This window comes from Balaenoptera musculus, chromosome 10 (genome assembly GCF_009873245.2).
Source record: "Balaenoptera musculus isolate JJ_BM4_2016_0621 chromosome 10, mBalMus1.pri.v3, whole genome shotgun sequence".
NCBI lineage: Eukaryota > Metazoa > Chordata > Mammalia > Artiodactyla > Balaenopteridae > Balaenoptera > Balaenoptera musculus.
Genome location: NC_045794.1, coordinates 36,153,963 through 36,178,099, shown reverse-complemented (window position 1 = coordinate 36,178,099; position 24,137 = coordinate 36,153,963). Strand labels below are relative to the sequence as shown.

The 24,137-nt window shown below is 41.1% G+C and overlaps 1 protein-coding gene across 2 annotated transcripts in view; it reads right to left on the bottom strand.

Annotated features, from left to right (window-relative positions):
• ANO6 (anoctamin 6) overlaps window positions 1–24,137 on the bottom strand; it is a 210,420-nt gene that overhangs the window by 142,236 nt on the left and 44,047 nt on the right. The window contains exon 2 of one of the 2 annotated variants that reach the window (XM_036865316.1): window positions 18,909–18,968. The exons of the other annotated variant lie outside the window; for it this stretch is intronic. Coding sequence (XP_036721211.1) covers window positions 18,909–18,968 — 60 coding nt within the window. The remainder of the gene's footprint in view (window positions 1–18,908; window positions 18,969–24,137) is intronic. 2 annotated transcript variants of the gene reach the window in all.

Genomic DNA, 24,137 nt, shown 5'->3' with positions numbered 1-24,137 from the left:
CATTACACACACATATATGTGTCTATATATAAACACACACACATATATATATATATATTTTTTTTTTTTTAGAGAAGGAGAGAAAAGAAGTTGAGGCAGTATCCCCTGAAGGTTTCCATTTCCTCTCTGGTTTAAGAAGATGACCTACTAAGAATGAGGGAAAAGGGTGTGAAATAAGAACATGAGGAAAGCAGTCAGAGTTGGAAATCATTTCTGTGATTGATAAGAGCTGGCTAGCTGTGTGGGGTTCAGTTTCTGTTCTGATGATTTTTTCCTGAGCTCTGCAAATGCTCAAGACTCTGCTTTTCTTTTTGGCCTCCTGCTCCTGAGACAATAGTTCCCCAGGGTCAGTAGTAGAATCAAGTGTTTCACAATAACCTAGAGAACTCTGACAAAATGACTCCTACGCCCCACCCCACGGACATTCTGTCCTAGTAACTGGGGGAGGGGTGGCTCTCATTGCTCTAAGAAACCTCACCTTGGTCTCTGAGCCACAAGTCACTGGCCTCACAGATCACATTTTCTCCTTAGTCACTGTACTGACCACCGCTGAGCACACTGGGTGAGTGATCACACCCACCCATCAAAACCACAGTGGCATGCAACGTCCACTCCGTCTATCCATCTAACTGAGGAACAGAAACATGGAAGACAGAGGAAACAAAGATGGGCTATTATCTACTCACACATGGCTTGGATGGGAAGGACACATTTCCCGGTGGGGTACCACCAAGATAGCCATCCCTGCCAGAGGGTAGAAGGGAAAAAATAGACCTCTTTCTATATTATCTTTCCTGTCTTTCTGGCTCAAAATGAACACTTTGTGTAGTTATGAGAACATGAATCCAAGCATGCTTTGGAGCTGAACTGCTAACAGCTGAAAATAGCCCAGAGGGAAAAAAAAAATCAGAATTTTTAACCGTTTAACAGTTTCTTGTTCATGGAATATGGGCTGCAATTTTACTTGAGACTTTAAAGGTGTCAGTTGCAGAGACTGACTAACAAATACGAGAAGACGCTTACATTCCGCATTTCTTCACATGGCTGCTGCCATTTTGTTTCCAAATTTGGTGTTCAGTTATTAGAAATAAAACCAACCTATGGACACAAAGAGACCTTAAAATTATCTATTTCACTTCCCTGGCCCTCTAGATGAGGAAATCATGATGAGAATACTCGGGATTAAGTGGTTTGCAGCAAATATGGGAATAGACCCCAAGTCTCCTAACTCCCGGTCCAGAGAACTTTCTACCACACTCCACCCCACCCTGACTGTAGATAAGGAAATAATTGAATTTGGTGAAAATGGAGATTCAGAGCTTATGTAGAAATCTGTTTCCCAAGTGTGATCAAATGCATCATAAACAACAATTATTTAAAGGAGTACTAAACACATGCATTTAGTTCTGCTCCCTCCTCAAATCCAAGAACATAAAGAGATAAAGACAAAGAGAACAGAATTAGAGATAGTAACACAATTTTGGAAGATGGAGAGCAAACAGACCAATGGCAAATGGCTGAACAGACTGGAGAAACCGCAATCCCAAACTAGGACCACCCAGAAGCAACTCCATTTAAATTATAAACCCCCAAGAGGCTGGGGGTGGTGGCAACAGGTTCCTCTGGAAATGGTGGGGAAGGTGGGGCAGAGAAATGGCTGAAAGTCTGTTTAAGAAGTTTAAGACCCCCCATGGGACTTCCCTGGTAGTCCGGTGGTTAAGATTTCGCCTTCCAATGCAGGGGGTGCACACTGGATCCCTGGTCGGGGAGCTAAGATGCCACATGCCTCGCAGCCAAAAAACCAAAACATAAAACAGAAGCAATATTGTAACAAATTCCATAAAGACTTTAAAAATGGTCCACATTAAAAAAAAAACTTAAAAAAAAAAAGGAAGTTTAAGACCCCCAAATACTCTCCCTCACTCCTTGAAGACAAGTGATTGCCTCCAAACCCCCAGGCCCCACCTAGGAGAAGATTGGAAATGTATTCCCTGAAAAGAGCCAATAAAGGATCTTTGGACTGAAGGAGTCTAGGCATAGTTGGGGAAGGGGATTCCATACTGAAGAGATTACACAAAAAATTACTGCTGAATGGAGAGGCCCCCAGTCTTCTACTTAGCTTTCAGACTAGTCGTATTTTCTCTGGGGAATCAGAGAAAAAAAAAAAAAAAGGACCTAAAGATACTAACAACAGGATTTCCTAAACAAAACAAAAACAGCCCAGCCAGGTCCCCCTAGAGTGAAGCCCAGAATTGCCAAACCCCATCCACTATCAAAGCTAATCTAAAACAGGAGGGAACAGCAAGACTTTCCAGATATTAAGGTAAGCACCTAACAGAGAAACAGCAAAGCAACTTAGAGAAGAGGGAAATATCACAGGGAGAAATTTAAAAAAACAAAAATAAAAAATCTAGCATCTTCAGAGATCTGAGAAAAGCACATCCATGAAATAAGGACAAGATGTTATTAAAGACAGAGAAATAGAGAATACAAGAGCTCATAGAAATTAAAATGAAGGCAGATTAAAAATTCAATAGGTGGCTTGAAAGATACAATTCAGGAATGTCCAAGAAAGTTGAATAGGATGACAGAGATGGAAAACAGGAAAGACGGAGAGATTGAGGGCCAATTCAGGACAGCAAATATCAAATAACAGAGGGTTCATGGTCAAAGAAAATGGAGGGGAAGACATTGTAATTCCCAGAATCAAAGGACATCTTTCCCCCAGAACTAAAGGACATTGTTTTCCCTTTAAAGAAAGGACAGGAGTGGGGATGTGGGAGAATGGGGTTTCCATAGTAAAAAGGCCAACTGAGTTTCCAGCATATAAAATGCAGACAGACCTACACAAAGGTACATCAATATGGAACTTCCAGAGGAAGATTTCTCACATGAAGGATTTTAAGTCAGAATGACAGGAACTTCTCAAGAGCAACTATGGATGGCAGAAGCTTCAAAATTCTGAGAACAGGTGATTTCTACCTTAGAATTATAAACTTAGTTAAGCCATCAATTAAAATCCAGTGGAGAACAAAGGCAATGTCAGACCTGCAAGTCTCAAAAAATTACCCCTCACACCCATTTTTCATTAAGAAACTGGAGAATGTGCTCCACCAATATGATGAAGTAAACCAACAAAGAATAAGTCATAGTTCCAGAGACTGATGGCTCCAAAACAGGGTAGGCAAAAGGAGACCTCAGAAGGGCAGCAAAGGGGAAGCCCTAGCTGTTTTGGGGCCGAGAAAGCAACCGAGACAGAGAGATCAGAAGGCTCTGGAGGAATTTCCCCCAAAAGATGAACCTGGTAGATTCTCTACGTGGTTGAGTAATTTAGAGAGAAGATTTATAGCTAGGGTAGAGTCTGACGTTGACTATTCATAAGTACATCAAAAATTGAGATTAAAAAAAAAATCAATATCTGCTGGGTAGTCTTGAGAGGAAAAGTAATCAAATGATATTACAGGCCTCTTCTGTAGATAGTATTGCACAGTTATAATAAAGTAAACACTGCATATTGATCTCACCAAAATTACAATAAAATTACAGTTGAGAGCGGAGGGGGTGGAAGAGTTTGTGTGAGGAGGGGAGAGGGGCAGGGGTAGATGAAAGGGAGCTAAATACTCACTTTTTCAACAATAGATAACTCCTCAAACTAAAAAAAAAAAAAAAAGATAAGTAACAACACAGTATCTTAATTAAAGATATAGAAGTAATTACTAAGATAATCAGCTAAAGTTGAAAACACATGCCTCTGGAGAACAGAAAATGAAAGAGGAAATGCTGCTGTTTTTCATAACAAATCTCGAAGTAATAATTTTCTAATTAGATAAAATGCTATAATTATACACAACTTTGACAAAAATAAACCCTTAATTTTTTCCCTTTTAAAAAAAAATGGGGGCGAGAACTCATGTTAAACATCTCATGATATGACATGACACGTATCAACATTAAGAATCCCTGTTCCACACTTCATGACATAAATCACGGCAAGATCCTTTTTGACCCAACTCCTAGAGAAATGGAAATAAAAACAAAAATAAACAAATGGGACCTAATGAAACTTAAAAGCTTTTGTACAGCAAAGGAAACCATAAACAAGACGAAAAGACAACCCTCAGAATGGGAGAAACTATTTTCAAATGAAGCAACTGACAAAGGATTAATCTCCAAAATTTACAAACAGCTCATGCAGCTCAATATCAAAAAAACAAACAATCCAATCCAAAAATGGGCAGAAGACCTAAACAGACATTACTCCAAAGAAGATATACAGATTGCCAACAAACACATGAAAGGATGCTCAACATCATTAATCATTAGAGAAATGCAAATCAAAACTACAATGAGATATCATCTCACAGCGGTCAGAGTGGCCATCATCAAAAAATCTAGAAACAATAAATGCTGGAGAGGGTGTGGAGGAAAGGGAACCCTCTTGCACTGTTGGTGGGAATGTAAATTGATACAGCCACTATGGAGAACAGTATGGAGGTTCCTTAAAAAACTAAAAATAGAACTACCATACGACCCAGCAATCCCACTACTGGGCACATATCCTGAGAAAACCATAATTCAAAAAGAGTCATGTACCACAATGTTCACTGCAGCTCTATTTACAATAGTCAGGACATGGAAGCAACCTAAGTGTCCATCAACAGATGAATGGATAAAGAAGATGCGGCACATATATACAATGGAATATTACTCAGCCATAAAAAGAAACGAAATTGAGTTATTTGTAGTGAGGTGGATGGACCTAGAGTCTGTCATACAGAGTGAAGTAAGTCAGAAAGAGACAAACAAATACCGTATGCTAACACATATACATGGAATCTAAGAAAAAAAAAAAATGGTCATGAAGAACCTAGGGGCAAGATGGGAATAAAGACTCAGACATACTAGAGAATGGACTTGAGGATACAGGGAGGGGGAAGGGTAAGCTGGGACGAAGTGAGAGAGTGGCATGGACATATATACACTACCACATGTAAAACAGATAGCTAGTGGGAAGCAGCCGCATAGCACAGGGAGATCAGCTCGGTGCTTTGTGACCACCTAGAGGGGTGGGATAGGGAGGGTGGGAGGGAGACACAAGAGGGAAGAGATATGGGGACATATGTGTATGTATAGCTGATTCACTTTGTTATAAAGCAGAAACTAACACACCATTGTAAAGCAATTATACTCCAAAAAAAGATGTTAAAAAAATTAAATTAAAAAAAAAAAAAGAATTCCTGTTCCAGCACCTACTATGTGTCAGCGCCGTGCTAGATGCAGAAGACACAACAGCTAATAAAGCAGAAAAAGTCTCTTTTCAGGGAACTTATATTCTATAATAACAACTAAACATAAATCCTTTTAAAATAATTGATTCTGCTTAGTGATAAGGAAATAAGGTGGTTATGATACAGAATAAGAGAAGGAAGTATTTTGGGCAGTGTGGTCAGAGGAGGCTCCCTAGTGGGTGATATTTAAGTTGAGACCTGAAGGATGAGACAGACTTGGCCGTGTAGGACTAAAGAAAGAACATTGTGGGGGGGTGGGGAGGAGGGGTGGCAGGGAGAGCAAGCCAAGGGTTCTGAACCCTTGGTGTGCTGAAGGACATGGTTAAAGGCGGTCAGTGTAACTGAAGAGTTGAAGAAGTTAGAGGCTGGGGAATAAAATGAGGCTGAAGAGGAGGCAGGGGGATATGACACACGCACTGCCAGATAGGCAGCATGTGGCATCACAGAGTTTTGGAGCACTCTGCTGTGGCAAGAGCAGAAACAACAGACCAGTTACTAGACACCGTTGAGATCCCTCATTGAAAACCTACTAACAATGAGTCATGCTGTCATCAGCACCAGCCCCCACCTGTTTCCTGAAGGTGGCACTTGCTCCCCGGATTGGCAGTGAGCAGAGGTCCCAAGAAGGGCTTGTGCCCCAAACAGCTCCCACAGGGCTGCCTGAGACCCCACCCTGGGGCCCATGTGGCTTCCTTTCAAGTGGCAGCTCATGGAGGGCAAGAGGCTTTTCATTTGGCAAACCCAGTGTTGGTGCAAAGACCTGAGAGGTGATGCTTTTGAGGGCTCAGAGTGTGGCAGAGCAGATACAAGTCCTGCCTTCCCCTCACGCTGTGTGACTCTGGGCACATGTGCAACCTCTCTGAACCTCCATTTCCTCATCATATTGTGACGATGAAACAAGAGGACAAGTCTTCTCAGGAGGCTTCTCAGGCCACTGAATCCTCCCCCCACTTCCTCTCTCCCCAAATCTATATAATTTAGTTATGCAAAAAAAAAAAAAAAAAAAGAGTTGGCCTAAGACAGTAGTAGTAGAGATAGAGAAGACAAATTCAAAATATATTTTAAAGATAGAACTAAAAGTACTGGGGCAAAGGGGGACAAATGGAGGAGAAACGCAGGATGATACCCAAGTTTCTGACTTTGGAAACTGGGAAGATGGTAGTGCCATTTACTAAGATGGCCAAGATGGGATGTGGAAAGGCAGATTCCGGGAGATGGGATACAGAAGTGAAACAAGAGTTCCTCCTTGAGCATGAAACATCCAAAGAGACGTCAAGGAGGCAGTCAGATGTTGGGTCTGGAGGTCAGAAGAGGTCACTGTTGGACATATACATACACTGGGGAGTCATCAGCTCACTGACGGCATGTAAAGCCCTGGGAACAGATGAGCATGTAGAGGGAGAAGAGGGCCTAAGCCACATCCTGAAGAACTCTCCACATTCAGAGGTCCCCAAAAGAAGGAGATGCCTGCAAAGGAATAAAGAACGGCCAGTAGGGACGGCGAAAGCCAAGTTAGGAGGGAATTTCAAGAGCAGAATGGAAAACTGTGCTAAAGCTACTCAGAGATCTAGTAAGACAGGATAGGAATGCATCCATTGGAGGCAGCAACACACAGGGCTTGAATGACCCTGAGAAATTGCACAAGAGTGATGGGAAAAGATATCAGACTGTCAGAGTGAAGAGAAAATGAGTAATGAAAAGCTACAGTACATCTAGGCAATTTAGAAATTCTGCCTTAAAGGGGGGCAGAGAAATGGGGTGAGAGACAGACAGGGATATTAGGGTGTAGGAAGATATCTGGCTCTTTAATTTTTAATATAGGGGTACCAGAACATTAATTCCCTTATTCCTTCAGTCGTTCAGAAAATACGTATTAAACACCAGCACAACATCCTTAGGGAGCTTACAACCTACCAGGGGACAGAGGCAATAAACAAATACTCATATACTAATTTCAGGTGGGGAGAAACGCGTTGAAAACAAATAAAGCACGTGAAGGGGATAGAGAGTAACAGTGATATTTTAGATGAGCCAGGGGGCCAGCTCGGAGGGGGTGGCATTTGCGGGAGAACTGAATGAAGTACAGGAGCAGGAATCCTAGACAGGAAGGGGTTGGGAGGTGAGAAGAGATGGAGAGGAAGAGATGGACAATATTCTTGGCAGTGGGGGGCAGCATGTCAGGGCACAGAGAGAGGCCGGTATGTCTGGGGCACCTCAAGAGACAGGCAGGGTGGGAAGAGATGGGGACGGAGAGTCAGCAGGGGCCTTCAGTACAACAGGGCTGAGAGTTCGAACCGTATATACGGTTGGTAGGGAGTCCATTGCAGGTCGTATAAACGTCCAACACAGAAGGATCACTCTGACTGCCGTGTGAACTTGGAGCAAGAGGTACACAGCGGAGGCTCACTTAGGAAGTGGCTGCAGAAGTCCCAGAAGACTTGGTGGTGGCCTGGGCTTGGAGTTAGGAACGGGGGTGGGAGATTAGGAGCACTTGGATTTGGGATGGATGCTAATGGCTCGACTATGAGGTGGGAGAGAAAGACGGGGATCAAGGGTGACTCCAGGTTCGTGGCTGAGCAACCGGGTAGAGTCGTTGCTGAGATGAGAAACAATGCAAGAAGTGCAGGGTTAGAAAAGAAATCAAGACTCGGGTTTTGGACCTGTTAAGTTTGAGATGTCTGTTAGACAACCAAGTAACGAGGTAAAACAGGCAGCTAGCTGGAAAGCAAGGGAGAGACGGGGATTAGAGGTAAGCATATGAAATCATCAACATGTAGATTTAAGGTATTTAAGGCCCTGGAAATGAAGGAGAGCACCTATGGGGTACATTAAGATGGGGAAGAGGCCAGAGAACAAAGGCCTCGGCGCTGCGAAGTTTAGGGGCCAGGAATGGGGAGAGACGGATCCAGCAGAGGAGACAGAGAACAGAATCAAGATGGAGGAGCATCACAGAAGCCAAGGAAAGAAAGAATTTCAGGAAGGAGGGAGTGGTCGACCATGTCCTGGCCTGCTGAGATAAGCGCCGGCTCCAAAAGAAAGTGCAGAGGCTTCTGTGACTCATGATGAATGAAAAATGCTCTGAGATAACATTCCTTCCCAGTGTACTCAGACTACGTAGTTATCTGGAATAGGAACCTTCAGTTCATCTAGAACACCAAGGCTCTGTTTCCATGAATGCCTCATCACATGGCAAGCCCTCCTTCAGGATTCTCCCAGCCAGCAACCCAGGAGATCCCTGTGTCTGTGAAATGGCAACAGCTCAAAAATGGGGAAGCAGACAGTGCTCAGAGCCAAGAGAATCAGATATGCTAGAGCAGGACAGAACTCTTCTACAGGTTTCTACATTTTTCTAACTCACAGCCTGTAAGAGGAAAATTAACAAAATTATTCCTCCCATCTCGCATGCTAACTGAAACTGTAGAATAGCTGCATTTTCGGCAATTCTGATTTATTGTTTCTAACCCCTTTTTTTCCCCCCTCTATACTTTGTTCATGTTGCAGTCCCTGACTTTTAAAATCAGATTTATTGAAGTTTAACTTATATACAGTAAAAATGGACCCTTTCTAAGCTGGATGCATTTTGACGAACATAAACAATCACGTAACCTCCGCCACAATAAACACATAGAGCATTTCCATCACGTCATAAAGTTTCCTTCTGCCCTTCTGCAGTCAATCTCCTCTGCTCTTCAATGATCTGTCCTCAGCAAGCAAGGATCTAATTTCTGTAATTTACAGTTTTGCCTTTATAGAACATCACATAATTGGAATCAAAAAGGATGCAGCCTTTTATGTCTGGATTTTTCACCTGGCACAATGCTTTTGAAACTTAGCCATGTTGTTGCCCCTATCAGAAATTTGTTCTTTTTTGCTTCTGAATAGTATTCCACAGTGTGGATGTACCACAGTTTATCCATTCACCAGTTGATGGACATTTGTTTCCAGGTTTTAGCTATTATGAATAAAACTTTCTATGAACTTTTGTTCAAATGTCTTATGTGGACACAGGTTTTCATTTCTCTTGGGTCAGTACCCAGAAGTGGGATTGCTGGGCCATGTAGCACCTAGCTTTTACTAAGAATAGCTAAATACTTCCTGAGCACTAACTTTGCATCATGCAAAGTTCTAAGCTCTTAACAGGTCTGATATTATATAGTTCTTAAAACAGCAATCAAGTTATTACTGTTCTTGTTTTACTTACGAGGAAACTAAGGCACAAAGGGGTTAGGTCACTTGCCCGCCATCACACAGCTAGTGTGTAGCAGAGCCAGGATTCCCATATTCAGGAATTGCAGGGCAAAGCACGAACTATCAACTATTTTGCTTTGCTGCCTCCCTCAAGTCAAAGGCATGATGTCTGAGAGAGATCACAAAATTCTGACACTATATGGCTTTTGGTCAAACATAGCCACTGCTGACTATTCCTTCCCTCCCTTTAAAATCATGACAATGAATACACTGGAACTCTGAGGGTCACTGCAGTAACGACATGTCATTTTAAAGTCAGAACTTTATAGGATAATGTTGGGAAATGCTTTTAACTGTGTCACAGAAGTTTGTAAATATTAACTTACTGGTGTTTAATAACAACTCTAGGGGGCTTCCCGGGTGGCCCAGTGGTTAAGAATCCGCCTGCCAATGCAGGGGACACGGGTTCGAGCCCTGGTCCGGGAAGATACCACACGCCGCGGAGCAACTAAGCCCCTGCGCCACGACTACTGAGCCTGCGCTCTAGAGCCCGCGAGCCACAACTACTGAAGCCCGCACGTCACAACTACTGAAGCCCGCGCGCCTAGAGCCTGTGCGCCGCAGCAGGAGAATCCACCGCAATGAGAAGCCCATGCACCGCAATGAAGAGTAGTCCCCGCTCACCGCAACTAGAGAAAGCCTGCGCACAGCAACGAAGACTCAACACAGGCAAAAAATAAATTAATTAATTAATTAAATAAATCTATTTAAAAAAAAAAAAAAACAACTCCAGGGGAAGCTACAGTCAGCCCTCCTCTTTCACCAGCATGGCAAATACTCAGAATTAATAACAAGGCTCTTTTGGAGACATCTCCACTCTCATGACATGAAAGGCCATGTCAGAGGAAAAATACAAGGACTCTGGAATCAGATAGATCTGTTTTCAAATTCTGGCTCTGCTTCCTAGTGGACAGGTGCATACAGACCTCCTCACATGCAAAAACTGCTGTGAATAATTCCTAATTTGCAGCACAGCCATAAAGATTCGACAGCGCAACATGGGTGAAAACACTGAACATGGTGTCTTACATATTTAATAAACCCTTCCTTTCCCTCCTTCCTTGTCTCTTCCAGAATGTACTGTTGAGCCTCTGAAATTAGTGAGATAGAAGTTGGTTACTTAGCAAAAACCTTTATTGGTTTAACTTTTCATCCAAGTAGCAGCAAAGGAGAGACTGGAAAGTGGTTCTTTAAAATTTCTCATCTTAAAAAAAAAGTTATGCAAACTTTGCATTTTACTTCACGATATAATGAAATTATTTTAATATAAAAATGTTGTATATTTACCGCCAGCTAAGTAACTTAGCTTTCTCTGGAAAATTTTAAGGATATTTGTTTTGGGAAGAGTTCCCCTGATAAATGGCAGCTTTATTTACACGCTGCCACACTGCCACTTACCTGGGATATGAAGACTCCCAATTATAAAGCATGAACCCACGAAGTCTTACTAAGACTTCAAAAAGATTTCACGCACTTGGGTCATTATTGGCTACTGTCTGCAATCTCTTTACATCATTTTAACATCTACCCTACAATGCAACCCAATTTGCAGTCTTGGCTCCAAAAACTTTTAACTCTGAATTCTCCAAATGAGAAAAACAGCTACTTTGTTACCCCTTTGTGCAGCCTCCTGGCTACCTTTAAGGTAAAGAGATACTGGTTGTAATCTGCTTTCTAAGACAAATCTCTGTAACACCTACAATAGTAAACATAAATACTGCAAATCTGGAAACATTTTTCAAATAACAAGAAGACACGGGACAAGCATAACCTTAAGTAAACTGGGATGACAGAGGAGTGATAGTTTTTTGTTGTTGTTGTTTTTTATTTTTCAGTTACATATACTTTTTTTCAGATTATTTTCCATTATGGGTTATTATAAGATATTGAATATAGTTCCCTGTGTTATACAGGAAATCCTTCCTGCTTATCTATTTTATGTATAGTAGTGTGTATCTGTTAATCCCATACTCTTAATTTATCCCTCCCCACTCCCTTTCCCCATTGGTAACCATAAGTTTGTTTTCTATGTCTGTGAGTCTTTTTCTATTTTGTATATAGATTCATTTGTATTATTTTTTAGATTGACATATAAGTAATATCATATAATATTTGCTTTCTCTGCCTACTTACTTTGCTTAGTATGATATTCCCTAGGTCCATCCATGTTGCTGCAAATGGCAATATTTTATTCTTTTGTGTGTGTGTGTGTATATGTGTGTGTATATATATATATATATATATATATATACCACATCTTCTTAAGCCAATCATCTGTTGAGGGCACTTGGATTGTTTCCATGTCTTGGCTACTGTAAATAGTGCTGCGATGAACATTGGGGTGCAAGTATCTTTTCAAATTAGAGTTCTCGCCTTTTCTGGATATATGCCCAGGAGTGGGATTTCTGGATCATATGGTAGCTCTATTTTTAGTTTTTTAAGGAAATTCCATACTGTTCTCCATAGTGGCTGTACCAATCTACATTCCCACTAACAGTGTAAGAGGGTTCTCTTTTCTCCACACTCTATCCAGCATTTATCATTTGTAGACTTTTTGATAATAGCCACTGTGACTGGTGTGAGGTGATACCTCATTGTGGTTTTGATTTGCATTTCTCTAATGATTAGTGATGTTGAGCATCTTTTCATATGCCTGTTGGCCATCTGTGTATCTTCTTTGGAGAAATGTCTATGTAGGTCTTCTGCCCATTTTTTGATTGGGTTAGCGCTTTTTTTTTGTATTTAGTTATATGAGCTGTTTGTATATTTTAAATATTAACCCCTTGTTGGTCGCATCCTTTGCAAATATTTTCTCCCATTTCAGAGGTTGTCTTTTCGTTTTGTTGATGGTTTCCTTTGCTATGCAAAAGCTTTTTAAGTTTGATTAGGTCACATCTGTTGATTTTTGCTCTTCTTTTGTCTTGGGAGACTGATCTAAGAAAATATTGCTATGATTTATATCCAAGAATGTTTCACCTATGTTCTCTTCTAGGAGTTTTATGGTATCATGTCTTGTATTTAGGTCTTTAAACCATTTTGAGTTTATTTTTGTAATACGGTGTGAGGGAGTGTTCTAATTTCACTGATTTGCATGTAGTTGTCCAGCTTTCCCAACACCACTTGCTGAAGAGACTGTCTTTTCTCCAACGTATATCCTTGCCTCCTTTGGCGTAGATTGACTGTGGGCGTGTGGGTTTATTTATGGGCTCTCTATTCTGTTCCATTGATTTTCATGTGTGTTTCTGTGCCAATACCACACTGTTTTGATTACACATTTTGTAGTTTTGTAGTACTGTCTAAAGTCTGGGGGCAGGAGTGGTGTTATGCTTCCAGCTTTGTTCTTTTTCTTCAGTATTGCTTTGGCAATTCTGGATCATTTGTGGTTCCATATAAATTTTAGAATTATTTGTTCTAGGTCTGTGAAAACTGTCAAGGGATTTTAATAGGGATCACATTAAATCTGTAGATTGCTGTGGGTAGTATGGCCATTTTAACAATGTTAAATCTTCCAATCCAAGAGCATGGGATACCTTTCCATTTCTTTGAATCACCTTCGACTTCCTTTATCAATGTTTCATAGTTTTCAGCGTATAGGTCTTTCACCTCCTTGGTTAAGTTTATTCATAGTTTTTGGTTGTTTTTGTTTTTTTTCCCCAGTGTGATTTTAAGTGGGATCATTTTTTCACTTCCTCTTTCTGATATTTTGTTAGTGTAAAGAAATGCAACAGATTTCTGTATATTAATCTTGTATCCTGCTACCTTGCTGAATTCATTTATATGCAAATAACGACAATTTTACCTCTTCTCTTCCGATCTGGATACCTTTTATTTCTTTTGCTTGTCTGATTGCTGTGGCTAGAACTTCCAATACTATGTTAAATAGAAATGGTGAGAGTGGGCATCCTTGTCTTGTTCCTGAATTTGGCAGAAAGGCTTTCAGCTTTCACTATTATGTATTATGTTGGCTGTGGGTTTGTCATAAATGACTTTTACTATGTTGAGATATGTCCCCTCTGTACCCACTTTGGTGAGAGTTTTTATCATGAAGGGATGTTGAATTTTATCAAATGCTTTTTTTGCATCTATTGAGATGATCATATGATTTTTGTCTTTTCTTTTGTTAATGTGGTATACCACATTGATTGATTCGTGTATGTTGAAACATCCTTGCTACCCTGGAATGAATCCAACTTGATCATGATGTATGATCCTTTTTATGCATTACTGGATTCAGTTTGGTAATATTTTGTTGGGGATTTTTATATCTATATTCATCAAAGATATTATATTGGCCTGTAATTTTCTTTTTTTGTAATGTCTTTGTCTGGCTTTGGTATCAGGGTGATAGTGGCTTCATAGATGAATTTGGGAGTGTTCTCTCCTCTTTAATCTTTTGGAATAGTTTGAGAAGGACTGGGATAAGTTCTTCTTTGTATGTTTGGAAGAATTCCTCAGTGAAGCCTTTCAGTCCTGTACTTTTGTTTGCAGGGAGTTTTTTTTGTTTTTGTTTTTTTTAATTACAGATCCTATTTCACTTCTAGTGATTGGTCTGTTCAAATTATGTGTTTCTTCTTGACTCAATTTTGACAGGCTATATATCTCTAGAAACTTGTCCCTTTCTTCTAGGTTGTCCAATTTGTTCATAGTATTTTCTTATTATTTGTTGTATTTCTGTGGTATTGGTTTTTATTTCTCCTCTTTCATTTCTTATTTTGTTTATTTGGGTCCTCTCTTTTTTCTTCTTGGTGATCCTGGCTAGAGGTTTGTTCATTTTGTTTATTTTTCAAAAAACCAGCTCTTGGTTTTATTGATTTTTCTATTGTTTTCTTGATCTCTGTTTAATTTATTTCCTCTCTGATCTTTATTATTTCCTTCCTTCTGCTAACTTTGGGTTTTGTTTGTTCTTTTTTTTCTAGTTCTTTTAGGTGGTAGGTTAGGCTGTTTGAGATTTTTCTTGTTTCTTAAGGAAGGCCTGTATTGCTATGAATGTCCCTCTTAGAACTGCTTTCACTGCATCCTATAGATTTTGTAAGGTTGTGTTTTCATTGCCATTTCTCTTGAAGTATTTTCTGATTCCCTCTTTAATTTCATTGTTGACCCACTGGTTTTTTTGTAGCATGTTATTTAGTCTCATGTGATCATTTTTTTCGTGTTTTTATTTCTGTGGTTGATTTCTAGTTTCATTCTGTTGTGGTCGGAAAAGATGCTTGAAATAATTTCTATCCTCTTAAATTTGTTGAGGCTTATTTTGTGTCCTAGTGTGTGGTCCATCCTAGACAATGTTTCATGTGCATCTGAAAAGAATGTGTATTCTGGGTTTTTGGGATGTAGTGCCCTGTAAATATCAAGTAAGTCCAATTGTTCCATTGTATCATTTAATGTCTCTGTTGCCGTATTGATTTTGTCTTAGAGATCTGTCCATTGATGTCAGAGGGGTATTAAAAGTCTCCAACTATAATTGCATTCCTGTCAATTTCTCCCTCTGTGTCTGTTAGTATTTGTTTTATATATTTAGGTGCTCCCATATTGGGTGCATGTGTTAACGAGTGTAATATCCCTCTTCTTGTATTGACCCCTTTATCATTATACAGTGTCCTTCTTTGTCTTTCTTTATGAACTTTGTTTTAAAGTCTACTTTGTCTGATATGAGTATTGCTACCCCTGCTTTCTTGTAGTTTCCATTTGCATGAAATATCTTTTTCCAACCCCTCACTTTCAATCTATGTGTGTCTTTCAGCCTAAACTGAGTCTCTTGTAGGGCAGTAAATTGTTGGTTCCTTTTTGTTTTTTTTCTTAAATCCAATTGGCCACTCTATTTTTTTTGTTTGGAGCATTTAGTTCATTTAAAGTAATTCTTGATAAGTATGTATTTATTGCCATTTTAAACCTTGTTTCCAATTGATTTTATAGTTCTTCTTATTAATTTCTTCTCCTTTTTGTTTTTCCTTTTGTGGTTTGATGGTTTTCTCTTTATGCTTGAGTTCCTTTGTTTTTGGTGTTTGTGAATCTATTGTATAATTTTGATTTGTGGTTACCCTGGTTTTTAAGTATGTTGACCCATAACTATATCTACTGGCTTTAGACTAATAGTCATACAAGTTCAAACACATTCTAAAAGATCTACATTTTTTTACTCCTCTCCCCCAAATTTTGTGATTTTGATGCCCTATTTTACATCTTCATGTTTATCCTTTTGCTATTAACTGTAGTTATAATTGCTTTCACAAAAAATTGATTGTTTTTTAATCTATGTATTGGCTTATTTAAGTAATCTTCAGTCAGTTTATATATTTGCCTTTCTTATTGTGAGTCTCCCTTTCCTATAGATTCTTGACTCTTTTCTACTTAGAGAAGACCTTCCAATATTTCCTTTAGATTAGGTTTAGTATTGCTGCATTCTTTTAGTTTTTGCTTGTCTGAGAAATTCTTTATCTCTCCTTCTATTCTAAATGATAATCTTCCTAGGCAGGGTATCCCAGGTTGTAAGTTTTTCCCTTTCAGGACTTTGAATATATCATTCCACTCCCTTCTCGCCTGCTAAGTTTCTGTAGAGAAATCATCTGATAGCCTTATAGGGGTTCCCTCATGACCGACTCTTTCTTTTCTCTTAGTGCTTTTAGAATCTTTAACTTTTGCCATTTTAATTATGATATGTCTTGGTGTGGGTCTGTTTGGGTTCATCTTGTTTGGAACCTTCTGTGCTTCCTATACCTGGATATGTTTCCTTCTTTAGGTTTGGGAAGTTTTCAGCCACCATTTCTTCAAATACATTTTCAATCCCCTTCTCTCTTTCTTTTTCTTCTGGAACCTCTATTATGCATAGGTTGGCGTGCTTTATATTATCCTATAAATCTCATATGTTGCTTTTTTTTTTCATTTTTCTTTCTGTCTGCTGTTCTGTTTGGGTGATTTCCATTATTCTATCTACCAGATGACTTATTCAGTCTTCTGTGTTATCTAGTCTGCTATTCATTGCTTTTAGATCAGTTTTTATCTTGGCAATTGAACTGTCTAATTTTGATTGCTTCCTAATTCTAGTTTCTAGTTTCTTGTTACAGTGACCTGCATTTCTTTCTTAATTCCTTTAGCATTTTTATTACCTCCTTTTTGAACTCAGGGTGAAGTACACTGAGTTTGTTCTTTCAGGGGATTCCTCTTGTTCTTTTGTGAGTAGTTCCTTTGCTTTTTCATTTACTTACATTTCTTATATTTACATTACTTACATTTCTCTGTCTCTATGAATAGGAGAAATAGTTATCTACTTTGTTCTTGAAGGGCTGTTTTTATGTGGGAGCATTCCTGTGCAGGCTGTGAGTCCAATATTTTTGGTGCTAGGGCTGTTTTTGGTATGAATGCCTGCCACATCTTTCCTCAGAGTGTGCTGGACATTATCCCCTCGATAGGGGGTTGACTGCTGTTCTGGTGTCCAGATACTGCACTGGGTGTTGGGTGATGCCTCCTCTTTGCTCCATGGCTGTCACAGCCCTGTCAGTGGTGAGGTCTGCTCCCCACTTGTTGCAGTAGAAGTCCTGAGGGTCAGGTTCAATAAAGCTCCATTATACTTAAGTATATGCTCTGCCCCCAAGGAGGTGAGCCCTGAAGCAAGTGAGACCCATTGTGGTCACGGCAAACCTATGCGCTACCCATGCAGATGTCCAAGATTTTGCCCAGAAGCAGCCCAAGTTCACATTCGTTTCTCTGTTGTATTCATCCCAGACCTAGTACTAAGCTGGTGGAGGAGGCCGGAGTATCATGGCTGCAGGAATTGAGGTGGTTGTGCTGTGGCCTGGGACCTGTGCTGCCTCTGTGGCAGGCCTCTTCCTGGACCTGTCCACCCCAGATCCAGCTCCAAGCTGTGGTGTGAGGTGGGCTTAACTACAGCACTCCTGCTGAGAAAGGAACTGCTGCATACGCCTATCCAGGGGCTGTCCACTGAGGACATGGGATTCTGTGATGCCACCAACCACCATGTGTGCACGCCAACAAAGTCCACTGCTGCCCAGATCTGGCCCCACTGTTGGAGGGCTGATAATGAGCTCAGATGTCAGCCCCACCCCAACCCTGTACATGCTCACAAAGCCTGCACCACCGGAGCCGTGCCCTGCTGTTAGCAAGCTGACAGTGGGGTTCCGTTGGTGGACCCACGTCCCACCCTACATGCACTAACAATGGACCACACTTCAGGCCCTCCAGCCTGTCTCCAAGCAGCTGGACCAAGTCCTCTCCCAAGGTCCCTTCGCTGGAGTTTCAGCACTTTAGCACATACTAGTAGCCCTGCCCGGCGTGCATTTCAGGCTTGGAAGTGCAGCAAGGTGGTAGTAATCAGCGTCAGGGCTGGTCTCTCTCTGCTCTGATTGCTAGCAAGCATGTACACATGCCTCGTGAGCAGAGTCCAGGCCTCTCCAGTTCCCTATCTGTCCCAGTGGGCCTCCCAGCAGACAGGGGAGTTTCATAAAGCAAGGGCCTGCCTGTGTGGACACTCCCTCCTTTACACATCCCCCCAGGGGTGCTGGTCCCATCCTGACGCCTTTTTTTTTTTTTGGTCCTACTCAGTTACATGGGATCTTTCTTTCAGCTTTGGTCATTTAAGAGATCTTCTGCCACTGTCTGGTTGGTTTTTTGTGAGAGTTGTTCTACTTGTAGATGTAATTTTTGATGTGCTTACATGGGGAGGTGAGTTCTACATCCTCCTACTCCGCCATCTTGATCTCCCCAATAGTTTTTTACTCAATTGAAAAGACGTTCACATATTAATCCTGAGAAGCCAAAGGATTTAATTCAGCTATGCTAGTGGATGTGGTTGCTCAGTTATATATGCATTATGATAAAGGAAATAATTTAGTCCTTAAAACATATTTTTATGAAAGAGCATTTTCATTTTGTCTTAAGATAATGCCACATGCCCCCTTTCACTGATGCCACGCACACTTGTAAGTATGTTATTCAGAAGTCCCTGGATATTATAAATACCCTGAGCAACATGTAAAGTCACAGAAATCTTGCTTTCATTATTTTGTCATCAAAATCCCCTTGATAAACTTTTTTTTCGCCCCCTCAACTCTCTCTCCTGGAAGGCAAGGGTGGGAATTCCTTGTGTACGAGATCTTGACCCATAGCACAGTGGGCGGTCGACAGGTAACAAAAACATTTGCTCTCAGAAGCTACTTTCAAAAGGAGTGGATTATTTTTAGCAATCCATGTGGGCTAACTAGTGAATAAAAAGTTAGGGAATTTCAATTCAACAAATATTATCTAGGTCCCCATTACATGCCAGCAAGTTACTGAAAGGATACAGGCCTTGTCCTTCTAGAGCTGACAGTCCAAGGGGAAGGGGAAGGAGGGTGGTTCAAATATAAAGGAAGGACATCTTACCCAGGCTGGATGGGAGAGTGGCAGGAGCCATTAAAGGCCTCTTGGAGGCAGGATCATCACCTGAAGGATGAGGAGGCATCAATAAATACAACAAACAAATATAAGGGGGCCAGGCTAGGCAGCAGAAAGACCAGTCAGAGGCATCAGACCTGAGTCCCAGACCTGCTTCTGCAACAACCAGGATCCGACCTTGAGCAAGCCATTTGACCTTTCTAGTTCTCCTTTTCCTTATCTATGATATGCAATGGTTAGATTATGTCAGTTGACCTTAACCCTTGCTGTGCATCAGAAATCATCTGGGATCTTTCTAAAAATCCTGGATCCTTCCCCCCAAAATGTGGTTTTAATTGGTGGGGCAGCAGTGTTTTGGGCAATAGCTTTCCAGGTGATGCTAGCCTGCAGCCCAGTCTGAGAACCACGGGCTGAGATGAGCTCTCAAGCCTATGGTTCTCAGCCCTTAGTGCACAATAACATCTTCCCAGTGCAGGCTGCATTCCCAACAATTAGGCGAGACTCTCTGGGGAGGTGGGACCCAGGCATCGGTATTTTTGAAAGTTCCCAGGCTGATTCCCTGGTGCAGCCCAGGTTGAGAACCACTCTTCTAGGCCCTCTCACGACTTCAGTTTCCTATATGGCCAGTGAAAGATGGGAAAAGAAAGGAAAGAGAAGCCAGTTTCTCCCATAAGAATGAGAATTCTTATGTCAAATTAAAAAGAGAATTGAGTGCCAAAAGCCCCCGATGGATTTTATATAGAGTTGTAACACACAGTAGGGTTGATTTTGGACATGTGCATAATTCATGTTGATGCATGACAGGTAGAAAAGGTCCACTCCAAAATGCTCTCAGTTCTAAATTCAAAATTCCAAGGACTACATCTATAAAGTGACTCCATGGTGTGTTCTCTGCAATACTTCGAATATGATTTGCATGGTTGACTGTAATATGAACATTATATTCCCTACCCCCAAGGTTACTTAAATCCACTTATTAGGCAATGGTGAACTAAACAAACAGTAATTAGAAACACTCCAGACTACCTTTTAAATCTGTTGCTAAATTATATTTTGCCTGCAGCACCAAACTCATACACACAGCATGTCTACAAGCATCATGAAACCAAAGCCTCAGAAATATTTACGTTAATAAGAGCATAAGCCACCTCTGGGCCCTCACATGGGATTCGGGATTCTTCAGGGAAGTAAGGTCTCCTTAAGATGAGGGCTGTTCATTACTGTTATTTCTCACATCTGGGTAAATAAAGGACTGCCCACATGTGGTTAGAAATCCCAGGAGAAAATGAACTCTCCGGAGGTCTGGAAACGAAGAACACCTCTGATCAACTGCCTCATTTCCTGAAATGAGTCAGAAATGAAAGTAATTCTTCAGAAGAGAACATCTGCATGGTGACGCAGCTTATAAAATAACGCCAGATAATACCTGTGACTAAGAGGCTGGGCCTGGGGAAGGAGGAACGGCCTGGACAACAGGGCTGGGGCCCCTGCACTGCACTTAATCTTGGAGCTGCTGCTGTTAGCTTAGAGGGTCTGCAAATCCAGTGAGCGTCTGGGCGTCCTGGTCTCAGCTATAAGTCTTGATTAGCGGTAAGAATGCCTGCATGCCATTAGAAAGCTTGCCCCTCTCCTAAGGGTCGAAGCAGCCAGAAAGGATGCACATGTCGGTGTGGACAAGGAAACAGCAATGCTTACAAGAAAGACGATTTTGCTTAACTAAAAATAGTCTATGCCTGCTGACTTGGAGAGCCTTTCTTCCTGAGGAGGAAGGACCGCTGTACAGAGACGACCTAAGGCTGCCCAGGGAGGCCCTTCCTTCACATTATGCAGGAAGGAGCGGTACTGGCATATGGTCAGGGACTGGAGAGCAAGAAAGACAAACACCTTTCACAACAACTCCAGTACGAACCAAGAGACAGGAAGGTGAAAAACAACGGCTATCGTCACCAAAGTCGGATGCCAGTTATTTTTATTAGGTGGGCCATTACTATTCTTTCCATAATGGGTATTAAAAAGAAATGCATTTCCATAGTTTATAATGCTGGTGGGGGGCTGAGGAGGCTGGAAACAATCTAAACGCCCATTAATAAGTGACTAGTTAAATTAAAATCTCGTACATACACAATGGAATACTATGTAGCCATTTAAAAGAGGGCCAATCCAGAGCATGTGCAGACCCAGAGATATGTATTTCGTAGGATACATGAAGACAGGAGGAAAAAAGCCTCCTGGACTCTGTATAGTAAACATGCATGCAAATGTATTTAAAGAAGCTGCCTTAGTGTAGGAGAAGGGGGCTAGGAGAGTGTCATTCTTCCTTTTATACCCTCAATACAGTCTGAATTATCTTTTCAAGTACCTACCACCCCACTGCTGTTAAATAATAGGCATTAACTAGGAAGGCTATTTTTGGTTTATTCTTTGTACTAGTCTCTCTCTATATAATTTAAAACAAATGAATGTTATTTTAATAGATATTATGGGCTGAACTATGTCTCCTCAAAATTCATCTGTAGAAGCCCTAACTCCTGGTAAATCAGAATGTGACTATATTTGGAAACGGGCCTCTCAAGAACTGATGAAGTTAAAATTAGGCTGTTAGAGTGGGCCCTAATCCAATCTGATTGGAGCCCTTAGAAGAGGAGGAAATACGGACACAGAGAGAGACCTTAGGATGTTCACACACAGAGGAAAAACCATGTGAGGACACAGCGGGAAGGTGGTGTCTACAAGCCAAGGAGAGAGGCCTCAGAAGAAACCAAATCTATTGACACCCTGACCTTGGATTTCCAGGCTGCAGAGCTGTGAGAAAATAAATTCTGTTGTTTAACCCTCCCAGTCTGGTATTTTATATGGAAGCCCTAGTACACTAACACAGTACAGGCATTCCTCATTTTACTGCACTTCACTTTACTGCACTTTGCGGATACCGTTGTTTTTTACAAACTGAAGGCTTATGGCAACTCTGCATCGAGCAAGTCTATTGGCACCATTCTTCCAACAGCATTTGGTCACTTCATGTCTCTGTGTCACATTTTGGTAATTCTCACAATATTTTAAACTATTTCATTATTGCTATATTTGTTACGGTGATCTACGATCAGTCATCTTTGGTGTTACCATTGTAATTGTTTTGGGGCGCCACGAACTGCACCCACATGAGACAGCAAACTTAACTGATAAATACTGTGTGTGTTCTGACTGCTCCATCAACCAGCTGTTCCCCGTCCCACTCCCTCTCCCCGGGCCTCCCTGATCCCTGAGACACCACAATATTGAAACGAGGCCAGTTAGTAAGTGATAGGAAGAGTCAAGCCACGTGGCAAACGCCACTGCTGTTATGATAAGAAAAGGCCACAGCAGCCAGCACCCTGATCCGTCAGCAGCCGTCAACGTCAAGACCTTCCATCAGCAAAAAGATGACTTGCTCAAGGCTCAGATAATGGTTAGCATTTTTCAGCAATAAAATATTTTCAAATGAAGGTATGTACCTTGTGTGTTTAGACATAATGCTATTATACACTTAATAGACTACAGTATAGTGTAAACGTAACTTATTTTTTTAAATTTTAATTTCAGATAACGAATACTTTTTAATTTATTTATTTTTATATTTATTTATGGCTGTGTTGGGTCTTCGTTTCTGTGCGAGGGCTTTCTCCAGTTGCGGCAAGTGGGGGCCACTCTTCATCACGGTGCGCGGGCCTCTCACTGTCGCGGCCTCTCTTATTATGGAGCACAGGCTCCAGACGCGCAGGCTCAGTAATTGTGGCTCACGGGCCTAGTTGCTCCGCGGCATGTGGGATCTTCCCAGACCAGGGCTCGAACCCGCGTCCCCTGCATTAGCAGGCAGATTCTCAACCGCTGCGCCACCAGGGAAGCCCTAAACTTAACTTTTATATGCACTGGGAAACCAAAAAATTTGTGACGCACTTTACTGCGATGTTTGCTTTGTTGAGATATTTGCTTCATCATGGTGGTCTGGAGTCAAACCCACAATTATCTCCCAGGGATGCCTGTATATACATAAATAGATGGGTGAAATTCAAACTAACATAACATGGAGACAGGCGCCCAAAAGTCTTCAGTGGGTCAAAACCCCACTATGTCTGCTGTGATGAAGGTGGCCTCATCTGGCATGTGAATAAATTGGGGCACATGATGCTCTGACTAGATCAGGGTAACCCCATTTAGTGACCTGGGCCAGGACTAGAACAGGTTTCCTATCTCAGTCAGGACTCAGTCTGCTTATGCCACTTACCTTTTACTTAACAAATCCCATAACTCAAAGGAATAGAGCTCAAGATATGTTATTAGTGTCCTTTAAAGGCTTGGCTTATATTCAAAAGGCTTTCTTCTTGTGCTGATAACTAATGAAAAAGAAGGTGTAACTGTAATATTATTCATCAATTTAAAAAATAAAAGATTTGGTACCAGGGTTTGTAAAAAATTCAAAAAACAAACAAAATGCCATATTTCTGCACCTACCTAATTTTTTTATAGCTTAATACATGTGGTCTCAGGTCACAATACAATATATTAAAAGTATGATACTCCTAGGCTAAAATATCTTTATGAAATTGTATAGATTTTTATAAATTAATCAATCCTCCCTTTAAAAATTAGAGTTCAGTGATAAAAGAGATACTAAAGCCAAAGATTTTACCTACAGATTCTATAACGCAGAAGTGGGCTAAGATCGAGGCACATGAAAAGAAGATCAAAACTTGAAGCTAAGTATTTGGTACAGTCAGTTCAGGCCACGTTCTGAGGAGGGCAGACTCACTTTTGCCTTGAATGGTTAGGGAAAGTTTCAACAAGGGCAAGAGCTCTAAACCAATCTGGTATTAGACACATAAAGGCTAAGGAGAGGTAATATATCCAGGTCTGCCTTGCCACTGAGTATAAAGTTTTAAAGGCAAGAACTATGTACCTAAGACCCTAACAGAGTGCCTTGTAAATAGTAGGCATCTGCCAGAGCTGGGGCAAGGGAAACAGTGGGGGAAAGTACACAGTATGCTCACCTTGGGGTGGTACAGGTTCTTGTAAGGAGGTTATGGGATATAAAGTTAAAGCAATTGGGGCCAACCTGTAGACTGACTGAAGTCTGGGGAGTCTTTAAAGGTGTTTCTGAAAGAGAATATTAGAGAACACAGATGGGACCAGCAGTGACATGCAGAATGGACCAGAGAAATGACAGGGAAATGACAGGGAATC